This window comes from Chanodichthys erythropterus, chromosome 22, assembly GCF_024489055.1.
Source record: "Chanodichthys erythropterus isolate Z2021 chromosome 22, ASM2448905v1, whole genome shotgun sequence".
NCBI classification, from domain to species: Eukaryota; Metazoa; Chordata; class Actinopteri; order Cypriniformes; family Xenocyprididae; genus Chanodichthys; species Chanodichthys erythropterus.
This window is the reverse complement of record NC_090242.1, coordinates 9,886,033-9,907,100: the sequence shown is the minus strand read 5'-3', so window position 1 is coordinate 9,907,100 and position 21,068 is coordinate 9,886,033. Positions and strand designations below refer to the sequence as shown.

General features: G+C 37.7%; 2 protein-coding genes across 9 annotated transcripts in view; one reads left to right on the top strand and one right to left on the bottom strand.

The window, feature by feature from the left end:
- Window positions 1-6,045: 6,045 nt before the first annotated feature.
- Window positions 6,046-10,588, top strand: skp1 (S-phase kinase-associated protein 1). Its single transcript, XM_067376626.1, has 6 exons — window positions 6,046-6,188; window positions 6,559-6,657; window positions 6,743-6,816; window positions 8,417-8,560; window positions 9,801-9,941; window positions 10,027-10,588. The coding sequence occupies exons 2-6, from the start codon at window positions 6,561-6,563 to the stop codon at window positions 10,060-10,062; spliced, it is 492 nt and encodes a 163-aa protein (XP_067232727.1). The 5' UTR covers window positions 6,046-6,188; window positions 6,559-6,560; the 3' UTR covers window positions 10,063-10,588.
- A 2,906-nt stretch (window positions 10,589-13,494) lies between these two features.
- tcf7 (transcription factor 7) overlaps window positions 13,495-21,068 on the bottom strand; it is a 56,943-nt gene continuing 49,369 nt past the window's right edge. For 2 of the 8 annotated variants that reach the window (XM_067375113.1, XM_067375109.1), the window contains 3 exons: window positions 20,220-20,270; window positions 19,729-19,777; window positions 13,495-13,703 (listed from right to left, as the gene is read on the bottom strand). In XM_067375113.1, coding sequence (XP_067231214.1) covers window positions 13,627-13,703; window positions 19,729-19,777; window positions 20,220-20,270 — 177 coding nt within the window. In that variant the 3' untranslated portion in view covers window positions 13,495-13,626. Of the gene's footprint in view, window positions 13,727-16,323; window positions 18,040-19,728; window positions 19,778-20,219; window positions 20,271-21,068 lie in introns of those variants that run through there. The other 6 variants (XM_067375115.1, XM_067375110.1, XM_067375116.1 and 3 more) reach the window with 4 other exon arrangements.

Here is a 21,068-nt window from a genome sequence, read left to right as displayed (position 1 = left end):
ATGACCTCAAGACTAGATTATTGTAACGCTCTACTGGGTGGTTGTTCTGCTCGGCTTTTAAACAAACTACAGTTGGTTCAAAATGCGGCAGCTAGAGTTCTTACTAGAACCAGAAAGTATGACCATATTAGCCCAGTTCTGTCAACATTACATTGGCTCCCTATTAAACATCGTATAGATTTTAAAATCTTGCTACTTACTTATAAAGCTCTAAATGGTTTAAAGATTGGTATCAAAGAGCACACCCAGGTTCCTAACTGAGGACGAAGGTTTAATGGAGCACCCGTCAAGTGTTAGAGAGTATTCAAGGTTTTTTCGTGAGGAAGTTTTTGGTCCAAAGATTAGGATATCAGTTTTTTCTGAATTTAATAATAATAAATTTCTTGTCATCCAGCTTTTAATGTCAGCTATGCATTCTGTTAGTTTTGTGAATTTGTAGGTTTCGTCAGGGCGCGAGGAAATATAGAGCTGAGTATCGTCAGCGTAGCAGTGAAAACTAACACCATGCTTCCTAATTATCTCTCCTAAGGGCAGCATGTACAGAGTGAAAAGCAACAGTCCTAGTACTGAGCCTTGTGGTACCCCATATTTAACCTGTGATCGATACGACATCTCTTCATTAACTACCACAGACTGATAACGGTCAGATAAGTACGATTTGAACCATGCCAAAGCAATTCCACTAATGCCAATATAGTTTTCAAGTCTTTTTAAAAGAATGTTATGATCGATAGTGTCAAAAGCAGCACTGAGATCTAATAACACTAATAGAGAAATACAGCCACGATCGGATGATAAGAGTAGATCGTTTGTAACTCTAACGAGAGCAGTCTCAGTACTATGGTATGGTCTAAATCCTGACTGGAAATCCTCACAGATATTATTTCTTTCTAAAAAGGAGCACAGTTTTGTTGAAACTGCCTTTTCTAGTATCTTTGACAGAAAAGGTAGATTCGAGATTGGCCTGTAGTTTACTAAATCTCTTGGATCTAGTTGAGGTTTTTTAATAAGAGGTTTAATAATGGCCTGGTTAAAAGTTTTTGGCACGTATCCTAGTGTTAAAGATTAATTAATTATATCAAGAAGTGGACCTACGACCTCTGGAAGCATTTCTTTCAGTAGTTTAGTCGGCATTGGGTCTAACATACATGTTGTTGATTTTGATGATTTGATAAGTTTAGATAATTCTTCCTCTCCTATAGCGGCGAATGATTCTAGTTTTACGAAACCTTTTTCCAGAGACCTTGGCATTAGTGTGTATAGTCAGTAAATTATTTTCTAATTTGCATTTATTTGTTTAATTCAGAGTCAGAATAAAGGTTTTCACCTTATTAGACCAAAGAAACAACAGTTTTTCTTTCTAAAAGATAACACTGCCACAGTAACACAATGACTAGTATGTATCAATTTTGTGCACTTTATTTCCTAATCCATTCATGGTATTATTTATTTGTTGTTAATTACTAGCATATTGAGAGTCTTGGTAGGTGACATCACAAGTATGACCTGAAGCTATTTTCACAGCGCCACCTACTGGTCAGGAGAAATAAAGATTGGCTATTTTAGCTTATAGCTATAACTTCTGAATGGTTTGCCCAAAAATCATAAAACTGGTCTCTTTTGATTCAGGCAGCATCCCGAATCGAATGATTCCCAATTTATCTATGTCAGCCATTTTGAATTTTGTCGTGAAATACTGTATTTTATCAGCACCATGCTCTGAAGGGACTAAAAAAGTTTAGCAACTTTGCCACCTTGTGGTCAAAATGTATAATGAAATGAGCTAAAAAATGCTAATAGCTTTAGATTAATGTTGCTTAATTTAATTAAACTAATCATGATACAATCATTGAGTCATACTGAGAACAATGATACCAATTATGCTACCAGCAATCCGTGTTTTCACTGTTATACGGTAGGGGTCGCTGTTACGCTTCTTCTGAAAGAGTGCAGAATCTCTGGATCAAAACACAGTCGAAGAAGGAGCAGAAACAAGCAATAGAAGCATTGCTTACGCAGATGTAAAATAACGCAATCATTGACCTCTGACCAATGCAAAGCTGGAGGGATGAGGGAGCCCGGTGGAGCCATAAGGGCGATGTTTCCAGGTGGAGCCAAGGAGGAGTAGATAGGTTGACGAGCTGAGATGGAGGCTCGGTGGCTGGAGGTGGAGCCAGGGGAACCTCATGCCAAATAAACAGGCCAGTTGCAGCTCACTCTCAGTGGCGGTAGTGTGAGCGGGGCTTTCCTCCATGCTCTTGTACTCCACAAGTAGTCCCCTGGCAATGCACTGTGTTGCCGGCTCCTGGTCAGACCCTCTGTGGGGCTCAGGCTCAGGCTCCGGGGCAATGGTTGGCTCAGTCCTCTGATCTGGCACTGTCATCATGGCAGGCTCGGGCTCACTATACTTGCATTAGCATATTGTATATAACAATTAGTTCAAACTTTGACCTGTGGAGGGCAGTAATACACTTAGCAGTGTCTACACTGCCGGAATTCTAATAGAGAAGAAGAAGAAGAAGAAGAAGACGAAGAAGAGAGCTAGTTCAAGATGAGCATTTATGGTTAAAACGTATAAAAAAATTTTTTTAGAAAATGAGCGATGGTTTCTCTAGATAAGACTCTTATTCCTCGTCTGGGATCATGTAGAGCTCTTTGAAGCTGCACTGAAACTGACATTTAGACCTTCAACCGTTTTGGCTCCATTGAAGTCCACTATATGGAGAAAAATTTTGGAATGTTTTCAATGAAAACATTAATTTCTTTTCAACTGAAGAAAGAAAGACATGAACATCTTGGATGACAAGGGGGTGAGTAAATTATCAGGAAATTTTAATTTGAAAGAATTGCGAGATGTAAATTCGCAATTACGAGAAAAGTCAGAATTGCGATATGTAAACTTGCAATTACGAGAAAAAAGTCACAATTGCGAGATGTAAACTCAAGTCAGAATTGCGAGATGTAAACTCGCAATTATGAGAAAAAAGTCAGAATTGCGAGATGTAAACTCGCAATTATGTGAAAAAAGTCAGAATTGCGAGATGTAAACTTGCAATTACGAGAAAAAGTCAGAATTGTGAGATGTAAACTCAAGTCAGAATTGCAAGATGTAAATTCGCAATTACGAGAAAAAAGTCCGAATTGCGAGATGTAAACTCAAGTCAGAATTGCGAGATATAAACTCGCAATTATGAGAAAAAAGTCAGAATTGCGAGATGTAAACTTGCAATTACGAGAAAAAGTCAGAATTGTGAGATGTAAACTCGTCAGAATTGAGAGATGTAAATTCACAATTACGAGAAAAAAGTCAGAATTGCGAGATGTAAACTCGCAATTACGAGAAAAAAGTCAGAATTGCGAGATGTAAACTCAAGTCAGAATTGCGAGATATAAACTCGCAATTATGAGAAAAAAGTCAGAATTGCGAGATGTAAACTCAAGTCAGAATTGCGAGATCTAAACTCGCAATTATGAGAAAAAAGTCAGAATTGCGAGATGTAAACTCAAGTCAGAATTGTGAGATGTAAACTCGCAATTACGAGAAAAAAGTCAGAATTGCGAGATGTAAACTCAAGTCAGAATTGCGAGATGTAAACAAGTCAGAATTGTGAGATGTAAACTCGCAATTACGAGAAAAAAGTCAGAATTGCGAGATGTAAACAAGTCAGAATTGTAAGATGTAAACTCGCAATTATGAGAAAAAAGTCAGAATTGTGAGATGTAAACTCAAGTCAGAATTGCGAGATGTAAACTCGCAATTATGAGAAAAAAGTCAGAATTGTGAGATGTAAACTCGCAGTTACGAGAAAAAAGTCAGAATTGCGAGATGTAAACTCAAGTCAGAATTGTGAGATGTGAACTCGCAATTATGAGAAAAAAGTCAGAATTGCGAGATGTAAACAAGTCAGAATTGTGAGATGTAAACTCGCAATTATGAGAAAAAAGTCAGAATTGTGAGATGTAAACTCAAGTCAGAATTGCGAGATGTAAACTCGCAATTATGAGAAAAAAGTCAGAATTGTGAGATGTAAACTCGCAGTTACGAGAAAAAAGTCAGAATTGCGAGATGTAAACAAGTCAGAATTGTGAGATGTAAACTCAAGTCAGAATTGCGAGATGTAAACAAGTCATAATTGTGAGATGTAAACTCGCAATTATGAGAAAAAAGTCAGAATTGTGAGATGTAAACTCAAGTCAGAATTGCGAGATGTAAACTCGCAATTATGAGAAAAAAGTCAGAATTGTGAGATGTAAACTCGCAGTTACGAGAAAAAAGTCAGAATTGCGAGATGTAAACTCAAGTCAGAATTGTGAGATGTGAACTCGCAATTATGAGAAAAAAGTCAGAATTGCGAGATGTAAACAAGTCAGAATTGTGAGATGTAAACTCGCAATTATGAGAAAAAAGTCAGAATTGTGAGATGTAAACTCAAGTCAGAATTGCGAGATGTAAACTCGCAATTATGAGAAAAAAGTCAGAATTGTGAGATGTAAACTCGCAGTTACGAGAAAAAAGTCAGAATTGCGAGATGTAAACAAGTCAGAATTGTGAGATGTAAACTCAAGTCAGAATTGCGAGATGTAAACAAGTCATAATTGTGAGATGTAAACTCGCAATTATGAGAAAAAAGTCAGAATTGTGAGATGTAAACTCAAGTCAGAATTGCGAGATGTAAACTCGCAATTATGAGAAAAAAGTCAGAATTGTGAGATGTAAACTCGCAGTTACGAGAAAAAAGTCAGAATTGCGAGATGTAAACTCAAGTCAGAATTGTGAGATGTGAACTCGCAATTATGAGAAAAAAGTCAGAATTGCGAGATGTAAACAAGTCAGAATTGTGAGATGTAAACTCGCAATTATGAGAAAAAAGTCAGAATTGTGAGATGTAAACTCAAGTCAGAATTGCGAGATGTAAACTCGCAATTATGAGAAAAAAGTCAGAATTGTGAGATGTAAACTCGCAGTTACGAGAAAAAAGTCAGAATTGCGAGATGTAAACAAGTCAGAATTGTGAGATGTAAACTCAAGTCAGAATTGCGAGATGTAAACAAGTCATAATTGTGAGATGTAAACTCGCAATTATGAGAAAAAAGTAAGAATTGTGAGATGTAAACTCAAGTCAGAATTGCGAGATGTAAACTCGCAATTATGAGAAAAAAGTCAGAATTGTGAGATGTAAACTCGCAGTTACGAGAAAAAAGTCAGAATTGCGAGATGTAAACAAGTCAGAATTGTGAGATGTAAACTCAAGTCAGAATTGCGAGATGTAAACAAGTCATAATTGTGAGATGTAAACTCGCAATTATGAGAAAAAAGTCAGAATTGTGAGATGTAAACTCAAGTCAGAATTGCGAGACGTAAACAAGTCATAATTGTGAGATGTAAACTCGCAGTTACGAGAAAAAAGTCAGAATTGCGAGATGTAAACTCGCAATTACGAGAAAAAAGTCAGAATTGCAAGATGTAAACTCGCAATTATGAGAAAAAAGTCAGAATTGTGAGATGTAAACTCACAATTAACAGAAAAAAAAATTCGGAATTGCCAGATAAAAAGTCACAATTATCTTTTAAATTGTTTTATTCTGTAGTGGAAACAAGCTCTCATAGGAACTAGACGAACACAGGTGAACAGAATCTAATAATCAATGATTGACTATAGCAATTATGAACACAGGCAAACAGGAACAGAGCGAACAGAGTGAAAATGAAACCAGAACAGAACAGAATAAACACGTTACAGTTGGACTACACTGATATCAACCCAAAAACACCATCATCAACATCTGAATCAGCCAATAGTGAGCCTGGAAGAGAGTCTCTCTGCTGCCATCTAGTTAAACTTAACTGAACTGACGTTCAAGCCGCTTTTATGAGGTTTCCAAGCTTCCCTGGAGAAAAAAATAAATAAATAAATTTGTGTTTTTGTAATAAAGTTCATTAAGCTTTACGCAATTACTAAATGCATCTGAACACTTGCACAATATACTAAAAAACAATGTGACTTGACACAACAAACACAACATTTATGTCACTGTCCGGCCATGACTTTAGTTCCCGACACTGCGCGCGCGCGCGTACTCGTTCTCGTTCATTAGTCAGTCTCACAAACGCGCGCACACGCTGATCTCAGTTTCATTCAGGCCTTGTTGACGCTCAGTTTCAACGCTTCATCGCGCTCACACTCACGGTAAGAACGCGTCGTGTTATATCCTAACAGTGAAGGGAGGCAGCGGACGCGATATCGTGTGAAATGATGAAGTTTAAACGCGGTTGTCGTGATGATACAGCGGTTGCTAAGAGAGGCCTGTAGCCGCGCTGCTAACGTTAGCTTAGCATCACAAACCGCCTGTGCTTTATGTGTCTGTGATGTTTATCATGTGTCTTTACAGTGTTAGTCTTCATATTAAACCTTACATACGTGTATGCTGGAGGAGTGTACCTGATATATCCTCTCACACAGTGCTGTGGTGTTTTCATCGTCATTTCTGTGTATCATTACCTGTTTAACTCATGAGTCATTAGCTCCTGACTGACTGATATTGTGTTTATTCGTGTAGAAATGCCGACTATTAAACTGCAGAGCTCTGATGGAGAGATGTTCGAGGTGGATGTTGAGATTGCCAAGCAGTCTGTGACCATCAAAACCATGCTGGAAGGTGAGAAGAACTGAGATGTTGAGATGTTTGGGTATGTGAGAGCCTGTAGTTGTGTGTGGTGTGATCACTGCTGTCTTCTGCTCAGATCTGGGGATGGACGATGAAGGCGATGATGATCCGGTTCCTCTGCCCAATGTGAACGCAGCCATCCTGAAGAAGGTCACACTTTTACATTGTTATCATGCTTTACTGGAGTGAATTTCATATCCCGAGGGAACATACAGATGGGTGACTCTCTCAAACATACATATATATATATATATATATATATATATATATATATATATAACAACGAGGCAATGATAAAGTATCAAAAGCAAGTAATCATATGATTTTATAGAACGACACCGTTTAAAGGGTTAGTCATTTCTCATGTCGTTCCACACCCATAAGACCTTCGTTCATCTTCAGAACACAAATTAAGATATTTTTGATGAAATCCGATGGCTCAGTGAGGCCTGAGCAATGACATTTCCTCTCTCAAGATCCATTAATGTACTAAAAACATTTAAATCAGGTCATGTGAGTACAGTGGTTCAATATTAATATTATAAAGTGACGAGAATATTTTTGGTGTGCCAAAAAAACAAAATAACGACTTATATAGTGATGGGCGATTTCAAAACACTGCTTCAGGAAGCTTCGGAGCGTTATGAATCTTTTGTGTCGAATCATGATTCGGATCGCGTGTCAAACCGCCAAACTGCTGAAATCACGTGACTTTGGTGCTCCGAACCGCTGACTCGACACACTGATTCATTATGCCTCGAAGCTTCCTGAAGCAGTGTTTTGAAATCGGCCATCACTATATAAGGTGTTATTTCGTTTTTTTGCCGCACCAAAAATATTCTCGTCACTTTATAATATTAATATTGAAGCACTGTACTCACATGACCTGATTTAAATATGTTTTTAGTACATTAATGGATCTTGAGAGAGGAAATGTCATTGCTCAGGCCTCACTGAGCCATCGGATTTCATCAAAAATATCTTAATTTGTGTTCTGAAGATGAATGAAGTTCTCACGGGTGTGGAACAACATGAGGGAGAGTAATTAATGACAGAAATTTCATTTTTGGGTGAACTAACCCTTTAACTTCTTAATTTTCAACTGTTAAACCATCAAACTTTTATTGACAGAAAACCCAAAAATGAAACTTTTGTCATTAATTACTCACCCTCATGTCGTTCCACACCCGTAAGACCTTCATTCATCTTAAGAACACAAATTAAGATATTTTTGATGAAATCTGAGAGATCTGTCCCTCCATTGACAGTCTACATTGATGCTTCAAAAAGTTAATGAACAGATCGTAAAACTAATCCATGTGAATTGAACGGATTAGTCCAAATTTTCTGAAGAGACACGATCGCTTTGTGATTTAAGAGATTGAATTGAGGCTTTTATTTACACATAAACATTCACATATTAAAGCTTCTCTTTTGTTAAGCTCTTCTCATCACAAGTTTCAGCACTATCATGTTGTAAGGTTTGCAGCGCAGTGGTCAAGCTTTGTCTGGTAGATGCTGTCACGGCATGTAAGACCTTTACATGGTTTGTGACATTATTTTCATTCTAATTGTGACTACAGTTAGCCTCATTGCTCATTATCCTCATTCATTAGGCTTCCTTGCACAATAGTGAGAAGCTTGTTATAGATGGTGTGTGTGTGTGTATTCGTTGTTCTGTTGTACAATGATGTAATACTCCATCTTTTATTTCAGACTGAGTCTTATCGTGTGTTTGATATGTCCACAGGTGATTCAGTGGTGCACCCACCATAAAGATGACCCTCCTCCACCTGAAGATGATGAGAATAAAGAGAAAAGAACAGATGACATCCCCGTGTGGGACCAGGAGTTCCTCAAAGTAGACCAGGGCACTCTCTTCGAACTCATTCTGGTCTGTTAAACTCTTGCTTTGGCCGTCGGCTCGTTAAAACAGTACAGGGTCGTAGGTCTGTTTTGATCAACAAATAATAAAGCTCCATACATCCTGTTGGATGTATAAATTGTAGATAAATGTGAAGCAAAACCAGTCGAGAAGTGCTTGTTTTAAAGGGATAGTTCACCCTGTCATCATTTACTCACCCTCATGGTGTAGGACATTCATTCATCTTCACAACACAAATTAAGAGATTTTTAATTAAATCTGAGAGATTTCTGTCCCTTTATTGAAAGTCTATTCACCCAAAACTCAAGACGTTCATAAAGATCGCAAAATAAATCCATATGAATCGTATGGTTCAAGTCTTCAGAAGAGACACAATCACTTTATATGATGGACAAAGACTTAAAAACTGAGTTGAGAGGATCATTCTGTGATTTACGGATTTGCGGAGCAATGTGAATCTGTGGTTTGTCTAATTTTTTCAAAAGAAAATCTAACGTGAAAAGCGCTCGCCAAAACCATGCGTTTTCTTTTGATTTACCGTCTAATGAACTCATCATAGTTGGTTAAATGAAGTTGGTTTGCCACCTACAGGCCTTTTGGGTGAAGTGTAGGTTGGTAAAATGACTTAATACATTACCCTTTTTGATAAAATAATTGTGATTATTAATCGCAGAATATTAAAATGCATTGATGTTAAATTGGCAGTAGGTGGCAGCAGCCTGCGACCTGTTTTCATTTCTCTAGGCTACAAAACGTTCGCTACTTACAATGTGCCTGCTGTGAGCTGATACAGTCCACCGTTCTGTCACATAACCAATTAAACTTCAACTTTATTATATATATATAATATTAGTTGTGGTGCTCCTAACATTAAGTTAATTTCGAGCCCTGCAGTGTGCTTATTACATTTTATGCATGATTTAAGCGTTTCCGTGTGGATGAGAAACTTTTGGAAAACACTAGTGTGAACGCTGTAGCTTTGTTTGGAACTATAAAAACAGATATTATTGTCTAAAATGTAACTCAAGATACGATCTTGTTTAACTGTTGTATAACATCAATATCACATTTGCAGTCGTGCTGATATTCGGGAAAACCGCACACTTGCTCATGTGACATTCAGTTATGAATGGAGTCTCCTGTGTCCTTCATACATGCGTTTATCCGAGTGGAACAGCATAGCGTTTACTCGCCACAAGATGGCCGCTGCTTCATTTGCTCACTTTCATCTCTCTTGCCTTTTGTTTAGGCTGCAAATTACTTGGACATCAAAGGCTTGCTAGATGTTACTTGCAAGACAGTTGCAAACATGATCAAAGGCAAAACCCCAGAGGAGATCAGAAAGACTTTCAATATCAAAAATGATTTCACAGAGGAAGAGGAAGCCCAGGTAAAACAAGCGCTGGTTTCCTGTCTCTCCCCCGTCTTGCATGCCGTAATGCGCTTTACTCACCAGAACGTTGTGTTTGTTGCAGGTACGCAAGGAGAACCAGTGGTGTGAAGAGAAGTGAAGATCCTGACACACTTTAACACTATGGATTGTTCCAAAAAAACTTAAAAAGTAATTAAAAAAATATTGCACTGCGCTGTTCATATTTGTTTAGATTTAACACAAATAAACAGTCAAATCCCATGTTTTCTGCTAGCATGTGTGGTGTAAAAGCTTTTTTATTAAATGACATTTCTTTTTCCCATTTTCTCACTGGAACAAGTAGTAACCCGTGTAGAGGACACACTCCCTTTTTTATTTTAACTGAGCTCGTCACCAAACGGCTGATTTTGTTTTCTTTTTCAAGAACTGAGCAACATTTTATAACTAGCCTTATTTGTGCTAATGAGAGAACAGTGTTGGAAAGATGTATAAACCGTGTTGTGAACTGGAAGTACTTGTGTCTGCTTTCACTTTTTCTTTGCTTCATTGTATAGGATTGAAAGTCACAGTTCTGCTCGTAAATGGCAGGCAATTAGGATTATAAATCTTTTAATTCCAAAAATAAAACGATTATTGTGGGATTTGTCAGTTCTTTGTGCAATATCATTTCTGCACCCTTAGTTTTGTGTTTGTTTTTTGCCAGCAATTAAGCTTTCTTCATCCTTTCCATCTTGCTGCTCATGCTCGCACTCGTACACACTTAACATAAAAGACAGTGTTGCCAAGTCCATGGTTTTACTGTGATATTGGGCTGCTTTAAAGGGGACCTATAATGCCTCTTTCACAGATGTAATATCAGTCTCTGGTGTCTCCAGAATGTGTGTGAAGTTTCAGCTCAAACTCCCCCACAGATCATTTATTATAGCTTGTCAAATTTGCCTCTATTTGGGTGTGAGCAAAAACACGCCGTTTTTGTGTGTGTCACTTTAAATGCAAATGAGCTCCGCTTTCTAGAAGAGGGCAGAGCTTTAACAGCTCAACAACAACAAAGCTGGAGAATCTCACGCTGCCAAAATGACAACAATGTTCAGCCTTACATTGTTCAAACCGGAGTCGACACTGATGGAGAGACTCAGGAAGAAGTTACAACTTTTAGACGTTTCTGAATGGTTAGTGGATAAATTGATGTAGTTGCTGTGGAGTTGATTCAACTCATCCACTAGCATGTGCCGTCATGTTCATCTTTTGTGTTGAATTGACCCTCGTTTGTGAAGCAGTTCGGTGTAAAATGACGACATGACAACAACACTCTACTACAACAACTCTTCCTCTTCTCTAAAGCAGCCCAACATGGCCCCGCCCCCTTTGTTGTGTGTTCTCGGGGGCGGGGTTTATGTAAAATGTAGGGTTAGTGATGTCACCAACCCAGGAAGAAGCTCGTTGTAGTCCTTAAAAAGCGATTTCTGTAAAAGAAAATATCTCTTTGCATTGAACTTTGAGCGTTGTAACTTTGCAGATGTTGTTTATGATCAAACAGCAACATTACACTAACTAAAGTAAAAAAAAGTAAAATTATAATCAACCACCCCTTTAAAACTTTTGCTGCGGGTTGAAGCGACCCCAAATAACACATTTAGCCCCTGCAAATTTTACCAGTGGAAATCGAGATAAAATGTTGAGAATAAACTCATTAAATTACGAGAAAAAAACTCGTTAAATTTCAAAAAAAAAGTCGAGATAAAATGTTGAGGAAAAAGTCGTTAAATTATGTAATTTAGCGACTTTTTTTCTCATAATTTAACGAATTTGTTCTCGTAATTTAACTTTTTTCTCATAATTTAATTACTTTATTCTCAACATTTTATCTCGACTTTTTTCTCGAAATTCAACGAGTTTATTCTCGAAATTGAACAACTTTGATCTCGAGATGGTTTTATTTTTTTATTATTGCTTGGCCCTAAACCTCTTCCGTAGATTAAAGTATACACTTGACACTATATTTTGAATTAAATTAGTTTTCTTTACACGACACATTGGCATCACGCTCTCGGCATTATCCCGAACACTGTATCATTTCGAGCGTAACCGTCACATCCTTTGGATTTTCCCGGCAAAACCGACCCGAGTCCTTCAAATAAAAATCAGCCTACACGCTTTCATAGACACCTTATGAAGTCGAGGAAGGTCTCTTTTTTAAGTTTCATTACAAGCTTTCACACATTGGCAATACAGCAATTACATAGCCCCTTTAACTGTGATTCTAACATGTTATATAATGTATAGTGGCTCCAAAAAGTATTTGTTTGCTCATGTTCACCATTATAAATGTATGAATGTTGATCATCGGGTGCCTAAACGTTCACTTCTCTTATAGTTCAGTGTCTTGGAGTCAATGGATCATGTCTCTTTAGGTTCTACACACTAAAGAGAATCGACATTAACTCTAAAATGATCCACAACCACAGCCTCGCTCTTTTTTTTTTTTACCTCAGAAACACAAAGACAGATTTTTCAAAATATTTTAATAAATCTAAGAGAATGATTGTTACATCAAAAGCGAAAGGAAGAGAGATGGCTTGACATATGTGAACACTGAAGATGGCAGGGCTCCCTCTGCTGGCAGCTTCGCCTCAGATCTGATGACATGATTGACAGACCTGAGCGAGCACTGAATGACACTTACAAAGCAAAGTAGTTTCTGAAACATACAAAATACATGCAGCACATACTTCATTTGGATGTATGACAGGCATAGCAGACTACGTCAGATCTACACAACAAAAACTTAAAAATGGCACTTGTATGAATAAAAGTAAACAGTCGAGGAATGTTTTTTTCTTTTTTTTCTCTTTACATAAAAACATATAAAAGTTTAGTTATTTACGCACTTTCATGTCTATAAAAGAATAAGTTTTACAACACAGTTATTTGATTGTAGAAGAGTTATGAGAACTGACACTGTTTTCAGTGATGTAGAGACATGGCATTTAAATGATCAATTATCGTCACGGTGGATGAATCTCACCAAGAAACATCCAGGTCGTACTTCACAAAATCACTTCATTTTACGTGAAGAAAATGAGTCTCTTTGGGTCAAGACAATTAAGCACACCCCCCCCAAAATTCTCATGACTGTAATGCATAAAAACTAATTTTCATTACTGTAATTGTGTCTGGACGCTGTACTTTCTAATGGGAATCAGAATAATGAGAACTACATTCACATTACTGTAATACAGTAACGAAAGTCATATATACTTTCATATATATTTTCCAAACTACAGTAACAAAAATGCGATTTTTTTGCATTATGGTGATGAAAACAATAATATGCTTAATTGTCATTAGAAATCATTCTTTGTGAGATTCACCCACGAGGAAGTCTAATGCCACGACTTCCCAAAAGATGAGAATGACGCCCCACATGGACTTGTTTTTGTTTGTTTGTTTGAGGAGGAGGAAACTTCAGGAATGTGTGACGGTGAAATCAGTCTCCGCAGCCGCCGATCTCCTCGTTATTGTGGCTGCCGTATCGTGCTCTCTGTTTTAATTCTGCTGAAGTCGAGCGAGAGTCTGGGCGGGTGGGCGGAGCATTTGCCGCTCTGTGGGAGGGGACTGCTGGCGGGGGAGGCGGGGAGAGAGGAGGGGCATCGTGGGGGAGAGGCGGGGTTTGGCAGGTGATGGACAGGTGAAGGGGGGGAGTCTATAGCACTTCCATCGGAAGAATGGGGGCTGGCGCAGAGTCCTCTTTGAAGGTAGCGAATGCACTTCTTTTTCCTCCTAGGAACAGTCAAGAGAGTTATCTGTGAATAAAGCGTGGATGTGAAACGTCACAAATATGCACAACAATGACAAAAAATAAAAGCACACAAAAACAAACAGTTACGCCAAAATATGAGCTACTACTCTAATCTGGGTTATTAAAGTCACCATGAGATCAACTCCGACATTTATTCATTTGTGCAATGCACATGCACAAGTCATGTTTCTTGGTGTTTTTGATCAAAATAACAGCGATGATATTCTTTGATGATGAGGGCGGGGCAACCTGTCACTCACATGAGATCCACCAATAGCAAACCACAGCCATCCAATCAATTCCACACTGACAACACATCAACATTTGTTCTTGTTTGCGAAGCGGTTTCACTCGGCACAATAGGGAAGAAAAGACTATCACAACTTTCCTTCCATGCCAACATTAAAGGGAAAGTGTGTAATTTCTGCACCAATATCATCTTTTAAAGAACCTTTCCTAACCTTGTATTGTATTTGAAATCTACAGATGCAAATACTTTGAAAGAAGAAATCTCAAAACTGACCAGTGCATGAACGATCAATGGTTTAGTCCGCAGTGCACCAAAGGAACAGTCCATCCAAACATGAACATGATGTTATCTTTGCCACCCTCATGCATGACACAAGAGCAGAGTGCTCAAAAGTGTTATCAACACGTATTGTCTGGAAACCGCAGCGCTACCAAACCACAGTGCCAACCCCGTCAGGAGAGCTGGAGATCCGCCGCAGTCACTTCAGACACAAATCAAAGTCTCGCACACGCTCTCGGCCGCATCAAAGTCTCACGGCCTTCCCCTGACGGGAGCGTCACCAGCGCTCGGCCGCCACAGGAGCAGACGGTGCTGCTTGAAAATGTCAGCGCTTTCTATCGAGCGCAGTCGCGCTGACCACAGTGAGCGGATGGTTTGCTGAAGGCAGATGCAGAGGTGTGAACGCAGCAGAGCGTCACTTCAGCAGAAGCGAGCGTTTGGGATGTTTCCACTGGTGGGAGCGGCTTTACGTCACTCGTGTCGCGTCATTTCTGCACCTCTAGCGTCATTTAATGTGAGTGCAAAAGCAGCGGTGGGCATTATGCTTATTTCTGATTCAATGATCCCGTCAAAATGAGCCAAGAACTGAGATACGGCAGAGCTTGAGCATGCAACTGATGGCATGAAACGTTCATAATGCAGAATTTTAATAGTGATTAGTGTAAATGAAACATTTAGTTAGTTGTTTGTGGACTAAATCTGCTGTGAACTGTTTAAGACCTTTGTATGAAATGCTTGAATGCGGACATTTCTGTCTAGTTTAGGTAAAAACTATAAGCATGCAAGAGGTTCATTATTCTCATGTGTTACGCTCAGTGGTGTAGTCTAGTTTTTTCTAGTGAGTATACTGTGACCCCCCCCAACCCCCAACATATTATATTGTAATAATTAAGTTATAATAGGCCTACTAGGCCTAACTTAATTTTTTTTTTTTTAAATGTATTTTTTTAAATATAAACATTTAAATGGTGGCTGCCAACTTGATGGATTTATTCAAACAGTCATTATATAGGCTATTGAAGAACATTAAAAATGATAATTAATATGTAATATGGTGCATACATTTAGCTAAATGCTCCTCTCAAGAGTTCATTTTTGGTCACGAGTTTATGGTCACTGAATATTGAAATTTGTAACATTGGTAACATTAGCCTAAATTTGACGTCATGTGACATTGTTTACAAGCTGTTATTAACATCTTTCCGCAGTTGAAACACAGATTATGCGAATACACAAGACATGATATGGATTTCATTAAGTTGTTCTGTATCTTTTAACATACCTTTAGAAGTTCATTCATGTTTATTCAACGCTGAAACTGGTATGAAAACGGAGTAGAGGGTCAGTTTGCTTTACGCTACCGCTTCTCTTGAACTGATAAGGCGTTACACATCAAAGAGCGCCAAAACGGTATTTGTGGTTTTTTTTTTGTTTTTTTTTGGTAAAATGGGCAGAATTTGAAATATGAAACTTTGTTTCATGTCAAAAGCAACAAACCACAAATCTTATTGTGATTTATTGGATGGTTACGTATCCTTGTGCTTTTTTAAGTGGGTATACGGAAATCCTTGATCTTTCCTAGTGGGTATACGGCGTATACCTGCGTATCACGTAGACTACACCACTGGTTACGCTGCATGTTTGAGCTTCCTCAAGAGCAGGATCAGGGGTTATCAGATCCTTCTTGATAACAAAATCATCACAAAACCAGCAATTAATGTTCTATTTTTAATTTTGTGTTAATATTTGGCATTTACAGCTGCTGACCTTGTGTTACTGACATCAATAACATGATCACATGTCCTGAAGGTGGATGAAAAGATGTTTGAGGAAGTGTATCATGAAGTCACACACAGACATCAAGATTTTGCATATGATTCACAACAACGGTGACGATCAAAACTAAAAAGCTTGGGCATCAAGAATGAGTTTTGTACTATGAAACCACCCATCATGCATTGCAGCATGAAGCTTTTTTTAGTTTTGATCGTCACCATTGTTGTGAATCATATGCAAAATCTTGATGTCTGTGTGTGACTTCATGATACACTTCCTCAAACATCTTTTCATCCACTTTCAGGATAAGCGATCGATTTAAAGGTTCATACTGCAGCTACTCAAGACTGAAAACAGAACAACAAAAGAGCTGATAACACCTGATTCTACTCTATCTTGGCTTTCTTTGCCACAGCTGTTGTGTTTTACACAGTTACAGCAGACAAAGAAAAGCTAAGAGAAGAAGTACGAGCACCAAGATCCCAATGAAAACAAACACTGATCACCATCACGGTGACTTCAAGTGAAATATCAACATCTAAACCGCTGTTAATCCTCAATAAGAGCTTCTGTAGACGTCTGACAGGAATAAAGTCAGTCTGGATAGTAATAAGTGAAGCTGGTAATGCCATTTGAGGAGTAGTTTAATCATCCTCAGCTGAGATCTTCAGATATTACATGTCTTTTACTTGGAGCTGATTTGATCAAATGCTGTTTTTATCTTCAGCACTGTTTCAGTGTTTCTTTTAACATTGAGAGTTTTGTACCTGTAAATGTTTTTTTTTTTATTATTATTTTACATCTAAACATGAAAAAAAGTCTGCAAAAGTCTTTTAATAATTATTCTACAAGTATGTGTGTTTCCTTCAGATCTGGTTTCTCTCACAATCCACAGATGTGTGAATTACAGACGTTAAGTTGTCTAAAGTTGTGAGCGTGTGTTTCACTGCCTATGGATGTTTTTTTATTTTTAACGGTGTACAGAAGTTCAATGAACTATATCGGACGTCAAAAAAAGACATTTCATTCTGGCTCCTCAAGTGGACGTCTTTTCATCGTACGACTTTTGTGACAAAGACGTCTTCTGGACATTACTGTGCTGGTAGTTGCGTGGACTGTCAATGGAGGGACAGAAAGCTCGCAGATTTCATCAAAATATCTTAATTTGTGTTCTGAAGATTCATTTGAAATGACATGAGGGCGAGTAATTCATTTTTGGGTAAACTAACCCTTGCTTCATGTCTGTACATTGTATTTTTATACTATTTGTTGCCACATATTTACACAAATTATGTTTTTCCTCATTTTTAATGTACATTGTGATATTTCACTTGTTTGCACATCAGTAGCTTAAACTTCGATGTAGTAAAATATCAGTTTAATGTTTTGATAGTGTATAATAAGTGCTAGAAATAAAATTAAACAATCAACACATATTAAATGTCTGCACTAATCTTTACTAGTTCTGATAATGACAAGTACTGGATAGAATACATTTAAAAAAGTACTTTTGTAAAAAATGAGCACTTACACTTTTACTAAACTATTAACTTATTAGGGTAAAAATTTACTACTTTTCACTGGCTTTCAATGTTCCTTATATTAATTTCTTTTTCTATTATGACTTTTTGTATGATTTAGAATTTGTCAATATTTTTCTGTCTTACCTCTTCTTTTATGGTATTTTGATGGATGCTGTAAGATGTGTCATAAATAAACTTTGACTTTGCGTCTGCACTCAAGCACTTGATGTTTGTATTTCGTCCAGCTCTGTGCTCAAGTAACGACGGGTTCAGACAGGACTATGACTCAAAGCTTGATGGACACAGACGAAACAGGCATTTGCAGCGCATCCGTTTCATTAAAGCAGAGCTGGGAAGCTGTCCAGGGTTAGGGCAGTGTTAGTGACAGATGCATGCGGAGGGACAGGAGTACACACCTGCAGGGGCCGCACCAGTCCGTTTGTTGGTTGAGGCCAAAGCGAGCACGGCATTTCTTTGGTGAGCCGGGGTCTGAGCGAAAGGCAGCATGCGTGAGCACGGGGGAAAGAGCCAGCGGCAGAGACAGAAGAGTGAGGCAGAGGAGGTGAAGGGAAAGAGGCCGTCAGGGCAGAGGTTAGCCGTCCGCACACCAGGAGAAACAGAGAAGCATCACAATCAAGACAGTCAGAGCGCTTCCTTAAACTGGAGTTGTGTGTGCTGTGATGATGATATACCATAGTCTGTGTGTGAAAATCAAAGTAAAGTTTGGGCTTTTTTCAGTATCACCATGCTATTTCCTAAACTAATTTGGTGTACCATTTAAATACCGTGATATGTGAATACGGTACTGCCGCAGTCATGTGACAAACAGTAAATCTGAGCTCTTGTAGAGTGATTTCTGTGGTAAAATCACAATAACACACGCCTGCAACTTGATGACAAGACATCAATGTTCAATAAACATCTGCTTTCTTAGCAATAATTATCTGAATAAACTTTCTCCTGCCAAGTTATATAGTGCATTAGTGTCACAGAATGTGTTCGACGGGTGTTTTTCTCTGAATGCGACTCATCCAGAAACAATCTACAGTTTCAATGACTGGTTTTTATGTGGATTTTGATATCTTCTTATATACACTCTTAAAAATAATAAAAAAAAGCTTCTTTATTGAGTGCACCAGTGTCCAAACACTTTTTCAGCGGCATTGGTATTTATCCATTCGTTTTTCCAATGGGAATGTTTTAAAAGTCTTTGTTAAAGCGTTATAAGCCGAGGAGAATCACAACACTGCAAACTTTGATTTTCAAAAACTTTTTTGCTTCAAATCAGACAAAAAAAAGGTTTAAAACTGTGAACTTAATGACGTCAGTAAGGGAATGAACTACAATCCCACGAAGCATTGAGAACAACATAATCCAACTAAAAAAGATGGAGAAATGTAAAACAAATAATTAGAAAAATGTTGAATACATACATATATGTGTGTATATATATATATATATATATATATATATATATATATATATATATATATATATATATATATATATATATATATATATATATATATATTACACACAGTCAAACCAAAAATTATTCAGATATTTTTGATATATTTTTACTAGTGTGTGCAGGATACTATAATTCATTTCTATAAGTGAGGATAGCAAAATAAATAAACTGTGACGTTTTATACCCAAACATTCTTAATTCAGTAAAACTGATACAAATTTGGAACCAAAAATTATTCAGACACTTTGACCTGACCATGTTTTTAAGTGTTATCTGACATAATTAAGATTAATTTTCTCTGACACAGTTTAACTCTGAGATCTTGTCATATTTTATTACCATTTTTTAAACTATAGTGAATAAACTGAATTAATGAATGAAATGTTCAAGGTGTCTGAATAAATTTTGGTATATATACACACGTATGCAAATACTTCAGTATTATGATAGCATAGGGAGATCGACTTGATTACATCAGAGTTTTTACTTCAGGAACCGACTGTTGCACTCTATTGGCATTGATTGTTCAATTTCCATTGCACAAGAGGTTCTTTAAAGTGGATCTTTATCCTTTAAAACATTCTTCACTGAAAGCTTCTTCTGTGGCATCGAAGTGAACCTTTATATTTAAGAGTGTGTGTTAATAATAAGAACGCTTTATGACTGATATCTGATGATTATGCAGATGTGAACACACAAACACGTACCTGAGCTGGAGTCCTGCTGCTTGTCTCGTTTCCTTCGCTTCTTTTTTCCCTGTGGTCATGAGAGATCAGAGAAGACTGTGAACACACTGACCATCATGATCATCATCACACGTGTGAGTGTTGAATCATGCTAATACACTCTCATGTGTCTGTGTGCCATGCCTGACATCTCTGCTTTCTTCCACCCCCTGCTTTCCCAAATACACACTGAGTGGGAGTGTGTGTGTGTGTGTGTGTGTGTGAGTGAGTGTGTGACAGACACATCCGCACACCGACAGCAGCGCTGCAGTTAATATCTTTGCGTGGGTTGAGTGTTTCCTGTTTACATGTAGGTGATAATTCTAAATGTAGGTGAAATTTCTGTTCACATGTGATAGGTGTCAATCTCTGAGAGAGATATATTACTTCCTGAAAATATTCAAATATTGAATTCACCAATGAAAGAAATCATGCAAACGTAGCTGTGATTAAGGGCTTAAATGGTTCCTTACTGAGAGAGTCTGATCTCTAGATGTGGCCCGGGTCCCTCCTTCAGTGTAAATCTATGGGAGCATTGGGCTTGTGTTTTCATTCAGATATTTATTTGTATATTATTTATCAAATTATTTCAAAGTAATATTGTTCAAATAAACATCGTCAGCTTCCACATTAGCGGACATTAGTTTCCATCCAAAGCTGCAAATGTTGTGCAAAATTGGAATATCGCATAAAACATTTTTGAATAAAGGAGCGTTTCCATCTCATGTTCAAGAGAACAAAATCATCACTTCCTGGAAATTTGGTGCAAATTATCCGTATTAAAAATGGGAGTTTTTTGCTTACATACTAAACAAGGTCACGTGATCTTGCGGTCAGATGCTGGTGTTTGGAAACGTAACATTAAACCAAATCATTCTGATGACAGACTTTGACTCAGGCGTTTCAGAACCACCAAACCAACATTTGAGATGCTGCAATGTGATTGGTCCGCTGGTTATCCAATCACAGCCTCTGCTGAGGCAAAGTCACATGAGTATTTTGTTGCGCATCCTGGGTGTTTCCATCGCACGTCTTCTTATTGAAGAAAAATTATTCTCCTGAATTGAGCGCACACGTGTTTTAAGCGCATTTTTAGAATTTATTCAAGCATTTTTTTATGCGATGTCCCAAAATGCACATAAAAATGCGTGGAAGGAAACATAGCTAATGAAGTTGTCTTATTGGTCCAGTTCTTCTGAGCAGGAATACTACTATTTATTTCAGGTTTTTATATAAGAAACATGGTTTAACAGTTAACGATAATAACCGCGGTGCATAAGAAATTAAATGTACATTAGGGGTGTAACAGATCATAGTTGATC